The following is a 16771-nucleotide window of genomic DNA, read 5'->3' on the forward strand; positions in this document are numbered from 1 at the left end:
TGTCGTACCTACTCCTAGCACAAGCCTGGCGCTTAGTTGGAGAGGAAAGGGGAATATTAGTAATTTAACATGGCTAATATTCTTTTAAAAATAAATAAATAAATAAATAAAATAAATAAGTATCGCAATCTTTCACTGGCTGCGTCGACGTCACCGGCTGTGGGCGCCAAGATATACCAGATATGCAACTAGCGTGGCGCCCTCAGTCTCTCTCGCTCAAGCAGAGGTACTTACTTGTGAAATGTAATTCCGTCTATTTTACGTTCGCTTCGGCTATTGTAGCCTAGTTACTAGTATACTGCAACCCACCATTGTACAATTACTTCAAAAACAAAAAACAACAAAACAAATTAATTATTTCTTAAAAATACTTGAGTTAACATAACCTTTGTTTGTCAAGATCTCACGTACAAATACATCTTGACAAACAAAAACGTGGTCACGGTGGTAAGGACAAAACATAATCATTTTGTCACGTTCTAATACGAGCTTAAATGCATTTAGCTATCTCGCTCTAACAGTAAGAGCCACAATAGGGCTACTTCTAAAGGTATCTATTCTGAGATGGGCGCTAATACGTGTGTTACGGAAATTACATCGACTCCCCGAAAACATCTAAAGGCTGGTCCATATCTGTGCACACGCACCGACCGGTCACACAACGCGCACCATAGAATAGAATAGAATAGACTAAAATATGTTTTGTACTAACTAATGCCCGCGACTTCGTCCGCGTGGTAAAAAATCCCGTGGAAACTCTTTGATTTCCCGGGCAAATAATCTAAATATATAAAAGGAAAAGGTGACTGACTGACTGACTGACTGATCTATCAACGCACAGCTCAAACTACTGGACGGATCGGGCTGAAATTTGGCATGCTGATAGCTATTATGACGTAGGTATCCGCTAAGAAAGGATTTTTGAAAATTCAACCCCTAAGGGGGTAAATCAGAAGCTTGAAATTTGTATAGTTCTTTGTATGTATTTGTGTTGTTAGGTTTAAGCTAGTAGTTTATATATCCTTTTCCAAGGTGCACGCCATCTTTGTGCCAAATTTCGTCAAACGGGCCATGAAAAGGTAGCAAACAGATAAGTAAGTATATACAGACAAACTTTCGCATTCATGCTTAACTAGTTGATGCCCAAGACTTCGTCCGCGTGGATTTAGATTTTTTAGAAATCCTGTGGGAAGTCTTTGATTCTCCGGGATCAAAAGTAGCCTATGTTCTTCCCCGGGATGCAAGCTATCTCTGTACTAAATTTCGTCAAAATAGGTTGAACGGATGGGCTGTGCAGACAGACACACTTTTGCATTTATAATATTAGCATGGAGGTATGGATAAATAATTAAAAATAGTACCTAAGGATTTCTTTCTGTCCGGCAATATTGGCGCCTGACTCTTTATAAACTATAAATCTTTGTTTGAAAAATTTACAATACAAATTCTTGTAGGCACTGAATATTTTTTACCATTAATATCTACTAGCACTTAGCAGTACTAGCTTTTACCCTACATTGGAAGATAATGTGCCCATCTGTCAGTGAAAGAATTACTTGAAATCGGATGCAGTTTCGGAGATTATCTCCTACATCCAAACTCACAAACTTTACCTTTACTTTTATAATAAAGATAGAAAACAGACTCTCCGCAAGTTCAAATGTGACTATAGTACGCGACAAGTCGAGATGGCATTCGGGTGGGATGTCCCGCACAACCGTACAGCCCCTGCGCTAACCCTGTGCGGGATAGCGCGGGTGAAGTGTGGGTGTGCGGGGCATCCCCCTCCGCGATTGCCATCTCGATCCGTCGCGTACGCTTTTCAAGCTTTTTAGATTTATATGAAAATAATGTACCTAATGTCGAATGTCTCCTTCAAAATTATAAAAAACTAGATGATGCCTGCGACTTCGTCCGCGTGGATTTAGGTTTTTTAAAATTTGACAGACAGAAACCGTAAACAGAAAACAGAATTGATTTTCGTAGCATTTGCTATGTGAGTAACTTTAGAAGATATTATAATCCATACTAATCCATACTAATATTATAACTGCGAAAGTGTGTCTGTCTATCTGTCTGTCTGTCTGTCTGCTAGCTTTTCACGGCCCAACTGTTCAACCGATTTTGATGAAATTTGGTACAGAGTTAGCTTACATCCCGGAGAAGGACATAGGACACTTTTTGTTCCGGGAAATCAATGAGTTCCCACGGGATTTTTAAAAACCTAAATACCTAAAAACTTAAATACCAGGCGTACGAAGTCGCGAGCATCAGCTAGTCTAATCTAATGATGATGATGAACTGCTTTGGAGAGTGCAGTGCTCAGTGACATCACAACCTTGTTTCTCCTTCAACGTTTTGCCACAGAACAGCAAGCCACCTTGAGCGTTGGCATCCTTATGTGGTCAATATCCGATCTATTCGTAGGAACATTTTTAACCGACTTCAAAAAAGGAGGAGGTTCTCAATTCGTCGGAATCTTTTTTTTTTTTTTTTTTTTTTTTTTTTTTATGTATGTTCCCCGATTACTCAAAAACATCTGGACCGATTTTGAAAATTCTTTTTTTGTTTGAAAGGGTATACTTCAAAGTTGGTCCCATTTCAATTTGGTGAAGATCTGATGAACATCTTCGAAGATAGATACTGGAACTCCTCAACGGATAAGAGTAAATTGCTCGCGATCAGTGTAATAGCTTAGTAAACAGTAGATTTTTAACCAGTCATAGCATAATTCCATGGGGCCACTAAAAATTGTGAAATAAAAAATTTTTACAAAAAAAATAAAAACCGACTTCGTTACATAAACACTAAAAATTGAAAAATAATTAAATTTATTACCGAATATTTTATGTATACAAGAGTTAATATAGTTCCATAATAATATTTTTTGGGGTCGGTGCCAATGAGGTGCCATTGTGGAGTCCCATAAAAATACGAAGATTCGCGCAGCTAAAGCTAATTGGCACCGGTACCAAAAAGTTTTATTATGGAACTATATTAACTCTTGTATACATAAAATATTCGGTAATAAATTAAATTATTTTTCAATTTTTAGTGTTTATGTAACGAAGTCGGTTTTTATTTTTTTTGTAAAAATTTTTTTTGTTTAACGTTTCTGATACGAACCGCTTTGGAAGTTGGAACGCCTTCCGGCGTCCGTGTTTCCTGCCTCGTAAAATCTTCAAGGCAAAAGCAGGTGCGGTCCAGCCTATAGCTCATCATTGCTTTTAGAATAGACTAGAAGAATAGAATAGAAATACATTTATTAGTTGATCCAACATAAACATTTACAAAAAAAAATCATAGCTAACCCAACAAAGTGTCTACAACGTGTCGCTTTTCAATAAAAGGCTTTTCATAAAAATCTTTAAAAAAATTATGAAAATCCATATCCATACTTATAATCTAAATAATATATAAAAGGAAAAGGTGACTGACTGACTGATCTATGAACACACAGCTCAAACTACTTAGGACGCATCGGGTTGAAATTTGGGATGCAGATAGCTATTATGACGTAGGCCATCCGCTAAGAAAGAATTTTGTAAATTCAACCCCTAAGGGGGTGAAATAAGGGTGTGAAATTTGTGTAGTCCACGCGGACGAAGTCGCGAGCATAAACAAGCTAGTAATATTATAAATTTGAAAGTGTGGATGTTTGGATGTTTGTTACTCAATCACGCAAAAACTACTACTGGACGGATTTGGCTGAAATTTGTAATGGAGATAGTTTAGACCCTGGATTAACACATAGGCTACTTTTTATCCCGGAAAATCAAAAAGTTCCCGCGGGATTTTGAAAAAACGTAAATCCACGCGGACGAAGTCGCGGGCATCAGCTAGTAATATTATAAATGCGAAAGAGTGTCTGTCTGTCTGCTAGCTTTTCACGGCCCATCGATTCAACCGATTTTAATGAAATTTGGTACAAAGATAGCTTGATCTTTATACCAAACGTTAAAATCGGGAGTAAGGACATACAGGCTACTTTTTATCCCGGAAAATCAAAGAGTTCCCACGGGATTTTTTAAAAACCTAAATCCTCGCGGACCAAGTCCACCGGAAAATGAAAGAGTTCCATTTTACGGGGTAAAAACTAGCTTCACTCTCCAGGTCCTTAACTAAATATATTACGTATCCATAAAATCACGTCAATCTCTTGCTCCGTTGCGGCGTGATTGAAGGACAAACCATCAAACAAACACACTTGGGTATATAGCACACGGGGATACTGTAGGTATTTGATTAATTATATGTAGTTACATTATTACATAAATGAAAAACCAATTTTGTTGCAAATATTTTTTTCATGCATATACAGGGGGGCGCTGTTGGAGAACAAAGGCTTAGAATATTCAAACAAGAACAAAGGGGACACGACGGCAACGTTAGTTCCGATTTTCGCCACGCGCCAAAAGAGCCTTGTCGCATTGTACCTAGTAAGGAATACTACATGTGATAAAATATACCTAACCTATCATGTAGTGACCACGTTTATAAGACGAAGTAACATTATAATTGTACCTTGTATACCGGGAGATCAACTTTTTTACTAATATATACTGTTAAATTTTAATTTTTAATTAATAATTTATTTTAATTAATAATTTATTTAAATTATTTCATTTAAATAACGGAAACCAATGGGTACATGATATTATAATATTAGGTTAGGAAGGTACAAAAAAGGAATTTTGATAGATTAAATATTTACTTTTAAATAAATTCTGAGGGCCTTACGATATACAGTAAACAATTATTTCCTGTATATCTACTTTTAATTTATTTTATAAATATCACTTATGTAATAAATGTGTAGGTAGGTTCTTATTATAAAGCTGTAATGTGACGATTTCAATAAGTAGGTACATTAAATTATATATTTTGAAAAATTAAGCAATATTTTCGATATACAGACAAAAGAGTGTTTTTTTAAATATTTGTTTGTTTATCTGTCTGTCTGTCTGAAACTAATGAACGGATTTAAACGCTACTTAGCATATGCATATAGGTACCTACTACCTACTTATAGCTGTTACCGGCCAAGCTTTTTTTTTTTTTTATAATTCAGTCGTTCCATAGAATATCTAGAGATTCCATGCAAGCTTTGATTTAGCAATGTATAAAATAAGTTTAGTAACCTATCGTTTACGTATCCACAGAGTACTTTTTTACGTATCCTAAGGTATTGTATGTAATTCCTAGGTATGGCACAGAATGTCATGCGGAGGTTAGTTATTTTTTTTTATTTTATTTTTTATTCAGATACAAGTTAGCCCTTGACTGCAATCTCACCTGGTGGTAAGTGATGATGCAGTCTAAGATGATAGCGGGCTAACCTGGAAGGGGTATGGCAGTTTTTATTAAACCCATACCCCTTTGGTTTCTACACGGCATCGTACCGGAACGCTAAATCGCTTGGCGGCACGGCTTTGCCGGTAGGGTGGTAACTAGCCACGGCCGAAGTCTCCCACCAGACCAGACCAGAAATTTAGAAATTATAAAATTCCAAACCCCTGCCAGGAATCGAACCCGGGAATTATATTTAGAAAGATTAACGTTAGGTTTATTAAGTAGGTACTAAGTATGCTTAATATCATAGGATAAAGTAAAATCGCTTCCCGCTGTCTGTATGTAGGTATGTTTGAACGCGTAGATCTTTTTTAATGCGGTTTTTACCAATAGATAGAGTGATTCAAGAGGAAGGTATATAGGTATAGTTTAATATTGGTTTGTGTTAATTGGTTGAAATATATAATTTATATATATACGATATTTGAACAAAATGTCGGAAGAAATCAAGCTTTCATCGAAAATTAACAAAATAAGAAAAAAGTAGGGTAAACTCAAAAACTACTCAACTGATTTTAAAAATTCTTTCACCTATAGAAAGCTTCAATATTAGCAAGTAGCACAAGCTACATTTAATTCCCAAAAAATTAGAGAATTGAAAATTGAAATAATGTCTTTGAATTAGGTCGAAAAAAATCCTCTCATTTATTTTAAAATGGTTCATGGAACTTAACTAACTGGTTTAACGAATGGCTCATTTATTTATATTAAATAATTTATATAAATTTTACTATAACTGCTAGGTTTATAAATTATTAATTATTGTAATAATTATTCTAAAAAAAAAGTTTTTGCCGATGGTATATTTTTATTTCGGCTGACGTCACGCTGATGTTAATGAGACATGGTTCCAGCGTAATAGCAGTTTGTGAGACTTATACCTATTGCTCGACTTTGCTGAGGATGCCAAGTGTCTTGGCAGCTGTTTTTGCTTTGGATTTGATGCATTACCCGAAGATGATATCGGTTTTCTCTCTCCGAAGCGGGGGAAGGTCAGTTAGTTATTTTGTACGTATTATGACTTATTGGTCACACGGTCGAGGACATAAATTCCTACATAGTATAAAATAAAGTCGCTTCCCGCTGTCTGTCTGTATGTATGAACGCGTAGATCTTTTAATCTACGCAACGGATTTTAATGCGGTTTTCACCAATAGATGGAGTGATTTAAGAGGAAGGTTTTTGGTATAGTTTTATATTGGTTTGTGTTAATTTGTTGATATATGACGATATTTGAACAAGATGTCCGAAAAAATCAAGCTTCCATCGAAAATTAACAAATACATAAGAAAAACGTAGGATAAACTCAAAAAGTACTCAACTGATTTTAAAATTCTTTCACCTATAGAAAGCTAAATTATTAGCAAGTAGCCATGAGCTACATTTTATTCTCAAAAAATTAGAGATCCCTAGAGAAATTGGAATAATGTGATTTAGGTCGGAAAAATTCTCTCATTTGAGAGTTTCCGAGGCGATCTACATTGCACCCATGCGAAGCCGGGGCGGGTCGCTAGTAAATACTATAAATTAGTTAATTATCATGGTTGACGCAAATCAATACCATAACCCATAGCGAGACCAATAATTAATCTATGCCATAACCAATATACATAAACGAGATACGGTCACTCGAGTATTTTTCCTAATAATAACTCAAAATTATATCTACATTTTTATTGTGTTATTAATGAATTTTTTGGTTTTTATTGACTTTTAATAGTCGAGTGACCAAAATAGACACAGTTATTTTTAAGCTACATACGTATGTTAATCTTGAACAGTACCCGTAGTACAAGATTTTACGTCTCACCAAACCAAACCAAATTCGAGAGTCGAAATACTTCCGCGTTACAGTAAACTGGATCTTAAATGCCTTGTTTTAAAGCTCAAGTTTGTCTACACTTCTACAGCCAGCGCTCCAAGCGGAAACATTGCGAAATTAAAATCAGTGGCATTGCATATTTGACTTCAATTCAAGGCTGTTTAGGTCCATTTTACTGTAACGCGGAAGTATTTCGACTCTCGAATTTGGTTTCGTTTCTTGAGACGTAAAATCTTGTACTACGGGTACTGTAGCGTTTATAGACCGGGCAGTTATCGTTTTAAATTACGATAAATTCTTAATAGTAGTATCAATGTTAGGAACATGTAGTAAATTTTTGTTAGTATTGTATGATTGTATTACATGATTTTTTACCGATATTTCGGAGTTATGTGCGTTTTACATGTTTTAAGCAATTAAATATCACTTACAGTAGCCGGCAAGAAATATTGTACATCGACCTTTAGAAAGAGCTTTCGGCTTCGTAGAGCGTTGTCTCTGCCCTCATTACTATGTGAGAGACAACGCTCTGCGAACTGCTATCTCTTTCTAAAGGTCGATGTACAATATTTCCTGCCGGTTACGGTACTTTAGCGTTGAATGAAAACAGTAAAAAATTCTTTTAAATTACCTTGCTTTGAAATTTACACTATAAATAAATTTAATGTTTTAATTTTCAAAAATCCTTTCTTAGCGGATGCCTACGTCATAATAGCTATCTGCATGCCAAATTTCAGCCCGATCCGTCCAGTAGTTTGATCTGTGCGTTGATAGATCAGTCAGTCAGTCACCTTTTCCTTTTATATATTTATATTTAGATTAGTAGAAAGTAAGTAAATATCCATTTCAATCATCAAGCTGTACCTACAACATAACACGATTTAATATTGCATCGGTAAATTAATTATTAAAAATCGATTGCATTTGTAGCGAACTATTGTTAGTTCGGACATACGGACAAGAAAGCGAGTACTCAGTATTTACATTCAATAATTTGTACCTACTTTATTAATTATTGTGAGTTGCGTAAATTCACCCGGTTTTCCTTGTTTACCTTCCGGTTTTCTGTTACACTTTGAGGTAAAAACTGTACCATGGCCTAAGGGCAAACCATTTTTATGCTTCTCTTTATACCTAACTCGTAAACCATATCTCTACATAGTATAAATTAAAGTCGCTTCCCGCGTCTGTATGTATGTATGTATGTATGTATGTATGTATGAACGCGTAGATCTTTTAAACTACGCAACGGATTTTAATGCGGTTTTCACCAATAGATAGAGTGATTCAAGAGGAAGGTTTATAGCTATATTTTAATTCTCAAAAAATTAGAGATCCCTAGAGAAATTGAAATAATGTGAATTAGGTCGGGAAAAAATCATTTGAGAGTTTCCGAGGCAATGACACCTCGATGACAGCACATTAGCTACATTGCACCCATGCCAAGCCAGGGCGGGTCGCTAGTTCGCAATAAAGAAATTTGATTTTTTTTTTAAAAAGAATGTTAGCCATGTTAAATGACTAATATTCCCCTTTCCTCTTCAACTAAGCACTCAACTACCTACTCCTAGCGCCAGGCTTGTGCTAGGAGTAGGTACGACAATAGTGCAACGGGCAGAGTTTGAACCGTCGACCTTTCGGTTTTCAGTCCACTCCTTTACCCGTTGAGCTATTGAAGCCTCAAGAAATTGAATTGAATTGAATTGAAACTACATTAAGGCGAAATGGGATCGCAAAGGCGAATGTATCGAAAAGTCTGGGCCGCCCGAGCGCTTTGTTACACGCTTTTTATAAATATTCATATTTAAAATCAGATCCTTCTTTCCACGCACGTGCAAACTGTGGAACCAGCTCCCATCGGCGGTGTTCCCACTAGATTACAACATGGGGTTATTCAAGGGGCGGACCAACTAATTCCTAAAAGGCCGGCAACGCATCGGCGGTTCCTCTGGTGCTGCAAATGTTCATGGGCGGCGGTAATCACTTAACATCAGGTGACCCGTCTGCTCGTTTGCTCGCTATATCTATTTAAAAAAAACCGTAATCCCTTAGTGTATTAAACGTTGAACGTAAATAAGAAATTTTATTGAAATTGAACTGATTTTTCTCCTAATGGTCGTGTAAAAAATGCGTATTTTGGGGAAACTTTGCAATTTTTTTGTATCGAGCCAAATAGTGCCAATAGTGGCTCTCGTAATTCACTAAAGAATATCTTTCATTTTAATAGTTTAAAAAAACAAACAAATTGCAGCCCGATCCGTCCACTTTGCGTTGATAGATCAGTCAGTCATTTTTTCCTTTTATATAATATAATATATAGATAAGGACATCCGTTCATTTTGAGGCCTACATTATTTAAATGTCATACGATAATGTAGGTGAAATATTTATGAGATCTTAACTTAATTTTTTGACCTTATCTTAACTTAACCTTAAGTTTTGTAAGAAAAATAAATCTATATTGTAGACGAATCGTTCCGAATAAAAGATTTCGTGGGCTTGTAACTCGTTTTCGTGAGAACTTTTTGTATTTTTTTTGCACTTGACTGCAACCTCATCTGATGGTAAGTGATGATGCAGTCTAAGATAGATGTGGGCTAACCTGGAAGGGGTATGGCAGTATTTATTAAACCCATACCCCTTTAGTTTCTACACGGCATCGTGCCGGAACGCTAAATCGCTTGGTGGCATGGCTTTGCCGGCAGGGTGGTAACTATCCACGACCGAAGCCTCCCACCAGACCAGACCAGAAATTTAGAAATTATGAAATTCCAAACCCCTGCCGAGAATCGAACCCAGGACCTCCCACTAACAAGACCACAGTGCTTACCACTGCGCCAGGGAGGTCGTAAAATGTTATCCAGTTGGAACTCTGACTATGTCATTGACTTAGAGACCGGATTATATGCAACATAAAATGCTTGTTATACGCATGCAAATATGCATGAAAAATGCTTGAAATATGCACGAAAATTGGCAGAATATGCGAAATTAAATGATAAATTTCCCCAAAAAAAAGAGAAAAGTAAGTATTCATTTTTTTTATTTCAAAATCAGCATACAATTAGTAAATTATTTTTTAATAGGCGATAAAAGGTACAGTAATGAAACTATCAATTTGACACAAACTTTGAAAACCTGGGTTAATGTTCAATATGTTTTCTTTAAGTTTATGCCTTTGGCAACGCGGAGTTGATGTGGCGTATTTTATTCATTGTTTGGATAGATTCAATCAATGCCAAACCGCGAGTTTCTATGTAGGAAAATATACATAATTACTCAATAGCTAAGCCCTTATATTATGTGACTGTTATTGGTCTCATTTCGGAACGCAGGGTGAGTGAAAAATATTATAAATGTACCGATAATATTATGCACCATAACTAGATCTTAGGTAAAATATGCAAATGCGTATAATCCAGTCTCTAGTCATTGTCATCGATGGTAACTTTCTGAGAGCCGAGCAAAGCGCGTTCTTTTTTTTTTTTTTTTTTGCGAGAAGCGACTTGAATACCAAAAGGTAAGCAGTCTTGCCATCAGGAAAAGGCCAAGTGCTAGTCAGACTCGCGCACTGAGGGTTCCGTACTACAATCGTATTTTATCGACATTTTGCACGATAAATCAAAAACTATTATGCCTAAAAATAAATAAAAATCTGTTTTAGAGTGTACAAATAAAGCCCTTTCATAATATGATACCCCACTTGGTATAGTACTCTTACTTTGAAAGTTGACAATAGCAGTATTTGTTCATGACCACAATTTTTTTTTGTGTCATGTAACCACAAATTCATAGTTTTCACATTTTTCCCCGAATGTCTGCTATAAGACCTACCTACCTGCCTTTCATGATTGTAGGTCAACGGGAAGTACCCTGTAGGTTTCTTGACAGACCGACAGACAGACAGACAGACAGAAGTGATCCTATAAAGGTTCAATTTTTCCTTTTGAGGTACGGAACCTTAAAAAATAGGTCATAAAATGGAAAGTAACCTGAAAGGTCAAACTTCGTCCGTAGGTAGGTAGTAGGTACACATACCGACCCTGGCGACATATAACTACGTCACCTGTAGGTACTACGATATAATACGAGTATGTAGAGTCAATTTTTACACGAGTCAGGGTTGATATATGCTAACACGTGGCGAGCACAGGCCGTGCCACGAAACATTACTCGAATGACGATTCGAAACATTATTCGTAGAACTAGAAGTTTTACATCGATGATAAAATGAATCCCAATTTTGCTATTTGTTTTTTGTGAACACCGAAATACACAGATGTGACGTCATGAACTTTCGACGTAGTTTTTAGGGTTCCGCACCTCAAAAGGAAAAACGGAACCCTTATAGGATCACTTTGTTGTCTGTCTGTCTGTCTGTCTGTCTGTCTGTCCGTATGTCTGTCAAGAAACCTACAGGGTACTTCCCGTTGACCTAGAATCATGAAATTTGGCAGGTAGGTAGATCTTATAGCTAACATTTGGGGAAAAATCTGAAAACCGTGAATTTAGGGTTAGATCACACAAAAAAAATTAAATTGTGGTCATGAACTAATAATTAGTATTTTCAACTTTCGAATTGAGTGACTATATCAAGTGGGGTATCATATGAAAGGTCTTCACCTGTACATTCTAAAACAGATTTTTATTTATTTTTATGCATCATAGTTTTTGAATTATCGTGCAAAATGTCGAAAAAATACGACTGTAGTACGGAACCCTCATTGAGCGAGCCTGACTCGCACTTGGCCGGTTTTTTAGTTACTTCGATAGTTTAAAAATATGGTTATACTTAAAACTAACAGTGGATTTCAAGAATTTTCAAAGATACTCCATTTAATCACTACCCCTTCACTACCTCTATTATAAATGTGAAAGTGTGTTTGTTTCTTAGTTTGTTGGTTTGTTGGTTTGTCCTTCAATCACGTCGCAACGGAGAAACGGATCGACGTGATTTTTTGCATGGGTACAGTTTAATACCTGGAGAGTGACATATAGGCTACTTTTAATCCCGGAAATTCGAAGAGTTCCCACGGGATTTTTAAAACCTAAATCCACGTGTACGAAGTCTCGGGCATCAGCTAGTGAGAAATAACTTAATTTTGTCGAATGTCGAAAGTCTACGCTGTTTGCGCTGTTAAGGCTTTGTTACGCAGATTCGTCGACTGTCTCGCGTAGAGTCTGCGCCGCTCGTGATACAGTTTCAGGTGTTTATTTAAGGCTCAAGTTCACGCGATCGCGCGTAGTAGTGATAACGGCGACCCATGGGGGTTGACGCGATGTGGCGAGTGTTTGTGTGCACGCTAGTTGTGGCTGCGGCTGCGGCTGCTAGAGAGTTCACTGGTACGTTCCACGGGTGCTCCTTCGAATTGACTGAAATTTGGAATGGAGATAGTTTATACCCTGACTTAACGCCTAGGCGACTTTTTATTCCGGAAAATCCGAAATATCCCGCGGGATAGAAATCTATAGCCACGCGGACGAAATCGCGGTATCGTTGTTCTAAATAGGTAAATGTATTCTTCTGCGAGTGTGATTTTTGGAAAATTTTGTTCCTTCCAAAATAAAAGCACCAGGATAAAATAGGTTTATAGGAGCACGCACCAAAGTTCTATATAAACTACGATCTACGGTATACTTACTAGGTTCTGGCACTGATAGAAAAGTTGGCATAAAAAGTAGCATACCTATATGTTAAGTCAGGGTATAAACTATCTCTATTACGAATTTCTGTCAAATCTATCGAATAGTTTTTTCTGAAAGAGTAATTAATTTACATACAAACTTACATTAAGTACTTTGGAATGGGGAAGGCAACCCACTGTAATAAAGTAATTACTATTACAGGGGTTGTCACGCGGCCCATTCATACACAAATTTCAAACCCCTATGTCACCACCTTGGGGGTTGAATTTTCAAAAATCCTTTCTTAGCGGATGCCTACGTCATAATAGCTATCTGCATGCCAAATTTCAGCCCGATCCGTCCAGTAGTTTGACCTGTGCGTTGATAGATCAGGCAGTCAGTCAGTCACCTTTTCCTTTTATATATATAAGAATAAGAATAAGAATAAGAATATTTTATTTTGAATTTAGAATTTAGAATATATAATATATAGATTAAGAAGACTAGCTGATGCCAGCGACTTCGTTCGCGTGGATTTAAGTTATTAAAAATCCCATGGGTACCTTTTGGGGTACCTACCCCAAAAGGTTTCATAACATGGCGTAGATTTGAAATCTTACCTACCCCAAAAGCTTTCATAATATGGCATAGGTTTGAAATTGACATGACAATTGAATTGTTTGGTATGACAGTTTGTTCCGGCGCTTCTTTTGCTTGTTCTCAGGTGGAAGAAGCGCCGGAATAACCAGCTCTTAGCTTTAAGTTGTAATGTGTGGCACAATTGCATAAATAAACGTCTTTTCTTTCTTTCTTTCTTTTCTTAAATTGTACCTACCCCACAATCTTTCATAATATGGCATAGGGTTGAGAGATTTTAAGGAATCGGAATCCATACATGCATCTACTAGGTACCTACTACGGTATTTGCGTCATCCAAAAAAGAATTTAGTGGTATCATAAAAAAATTCATACCCATAACCATAACAAACACAAACCTGCCAGGCGGGCCCCGCGGGCGGATTGGGCAGTTCTAGCTTTGAAAAAACCCACTCTTTCGTTGAATATTAATTATCATTGATTTACATCAAACATTCCCAAGTATATTATAAAATAATCATAAATGCGTAAATGCAAAAAAATTAATCCATATTAAATACCTAAAGGTAATGCGAAAGATAAAGCTGTGATAGCCTAGTGGTTAGGATGTCCGCCTTCTAATCGGAGGTCGGGGGTTCAATCCCGGGCACGCGCCTCTAACTTTTCGGAGTTATAGTGCGTTTTAATTATCACTTGCTTTAACGGTGAAGGAAAACATCGTGAGGAAACCTGCATGCCCGAAAGTACATTTGAACCCCCGACCACCGAACAAGAGGCGGACGTGAGACGTCCTAGCCACCAGGCTATCACAGCAACCAGTATGACTACGAAACCCTGCCTTATCCAGTCCTTCTCAAGTTTTTTTTGGCGAAATACATCTGCTAAATCTCCTCGTGCTAAGTCTAAATAAATTGCCGTCCTCTCAAACAGCATTCTTTATAATCGGTGTCATTTTATTAATATTTGGTTGCAAACTGTATTTTTAGGGTTCCGTACCTCAAAAGGAAAATGGAACCCTTATAGGATAGGATCATTTCGTTGCCTGTCTGTCTATCAAGAAACCTACAGTTTACTTCCCGTTGACCTAGACTCATTAAATTTTGGTAGGTAGGTAGCTAGGTCTTATAGCACACGCAAGGGGAAAAATCCGAAAACCGTAAATTTGTGGTTATATCACAAAAAAAATATTAAAATATGTTCATGAACAAATAATTAGTATTTTCAACTTTCAAAGTAAGATTAATATACCAATTGGATGATATATGAAATGACTTTACCTGTACATTCTAAAACACATTTTTATTTATTTTTATGCATAATATTGATTTTTTACCTTAGAATCTAAATTTTAATTTTATTTGATACTAGCTTATGCTCGCGACTTCGTCCGCGTGGACTACAAAATTTCAAAACCCTATTTCACCCCCTTAGGAGTTGAATTTTCAAAAATCCTTTCTTAGCGGATGCCTACGTCATAATAGCTATCTGCATGCCAAATTTCAGCCCGATCCGTCCAGTAGTTTGAGCTGTGCGTTGATAGACAGTCAGTCAGTCATTCAGTCAGTCAGTCAGTCAGTCACCTTTTCCTTTTATATATATAGATTTGACCTCTGTAATAATATGGGTAAAATTTGTCTGAAATAAATAACATTATTATTATTATTGATTTATCGTGCAAAATGTCGAAAAAATACGACTGTAGTATGGAACCCTCGGTGACTCGGACTCGCACTTGGCTAGTTTTTATGTCCATTTTTAAACATGGCATTTCCAAATCCTTATGTTAATAAACTGATATTTTATGTGAAAACCTGATTACAATTAATGAATTAATGAATTCTTAATATAAATTTAATATAATTTGAAGTCAAACGCACTTCAATTTTTAGAGTTCTGTACCGGAAATAAAGGAATTCACAACGGATAAACAAAAGGCACAGGATCACTTTGTTATTAGTCTGTCTGTTAAAGACATTTTTAGGGTACAACAGACGGAAACGTTTAAGTGCGAAAACCAGCCCAGAGTGAAGAAGAAGGGTTCCAAAAGTCTACCAATCCGCACATGGCCAGCGGCGTGGTTGACTATGGCCAAAACCCTTCTCACTCTGAGAGGAGACCCGTGCTCTGTAGTGAGCCGGCGATGGGTTCATCATGATGATGATGATGACCCGAAGGGTGCCAACGGAACCCTTTTACTAAGCCTCCGCTGTCCATTCGTCTGCCCGTCTGTCTGTCAGCGAGCATCTCGTGAATCGCAATAGTATAGAGTTGAAATTTTCACAGAATATATATGTCTATTGCCACTATAACAACAAATAATAATAACTAGCTGATGCCCGCGACTTCGTACGCGTGGATTTAGGTTTTTAAAAATCCTGTGAGAACTCCTAAATTTTCCGGGATAAAAAGTAGCCTATGTCCTTCCCCGGGTTGCAAGCTACCTCTGCACCAAATTTCGTCAAAATCAGTTGAACGGTTGAGCCGTGAAAAGCTAGCAGACAGACAGACAGACACACTTTCGCATTTATAATATTAGAATGGATAATTTCAAAATGGCCGCTGTGAAAATGAATGTGTTATTTTTTGTCCGATGGTACGGAAACCTTCGTGTGCGAGTCCGACTCGCACTTGACCGATTTTTTTTCTAAAATGGCTTGAGGTCTCAAATTGAACTTTATTCTGAACATTAAGGACAATTAATAGCTAATAATCCATACTAATATTATAAATGCGAAAGTGTGTCTGTCTGTCTATCTGCTAGTTTTTCACGGCCCATTCGTTTAACCGATTTTGATAAAATTTTGTATAGAGATAGCTGGCATCCTGGGGCAGGACATAGGCTACTGATCCCGGAAAATTAATTAATGAGTTCCCACGGGGTTTTTGAAAACCTTAATCCCACGCGGACGAAGTCGCGGGCATCAGCTAGTATCAAAATAAAATGAAATGATCTTGTTATGATAGAGTAGAAACAGGTACACCATAAAAACTGGATAATAATTCTCTCACATGATGAATAGGATGTATCGTACATAATATACTTAAATTAAACTAGCTGACACCCGTGAATTCGTCCGCGTGGATTTCAAACCCCTTATTTCACCCCCTTAGGGGTTGAATTTTCAAAAATCCTATCTTAGCGGATGCCTCTACGTCATAATAGCTATCTGCATGCCAAATTTCAGCCCGATCCGTCCAGTAGTTTTAGCTGTGCATTGATAGGTCAGTCAGTCAGTCAGTCAGTCACCCTTATATATCTATTTATCGTGATTGCCTGTTATCTTCCAAATCCACCATGATCCAAACAAACATTCCTCCCTGTGTTGGGGACAATACGCAGATGAACTTTCATCTAAATATATAATGGGAAAAGGT

The 16771-nt window shown here is 36.9% G+C and overlaps 1 protein-coding gene across 1 annotated transcript in view; it reads left to right on the forward strand.

Annotated features, from left to right (window-relative positions):
• The first annotated feature begins 12435 nt into the window (after window positions 1–12435).
• The window catches only part of LOC117985310 (nose resistant to fluoxetine protein 6-like), a 31307-nt gene continuing 26971 nt past the window's right edge, over window positions 12436–16771 (forward strand). Inside the window, exon 1 of the mRNA XM_069500963.1 lies at window positions 12436–12517. Within this exon, the coding sequence (XP_069357064.1) occupies window positions 12439–12517 (79 nt within the window). The 5' untranslated portion in view covers window positions 12436–12438. The remainder of the gene's footprint in view (window positions 12518–16771) is intronic.

The sequence above is a fragment of the Maniola hyperantus genome, chromosome 9, assembly GCF_902806685.2.
Source record: "Maniola hyperantus chromosome 9, iAphHyp1.2, whole genome shotgun sequence".
Lineage (NCBI taxonomy): Eukaryota > Metazoa > Arthropoda > Insecta > Lepidoptera > Nymphalidae > Maniola > Maniola hyperantus.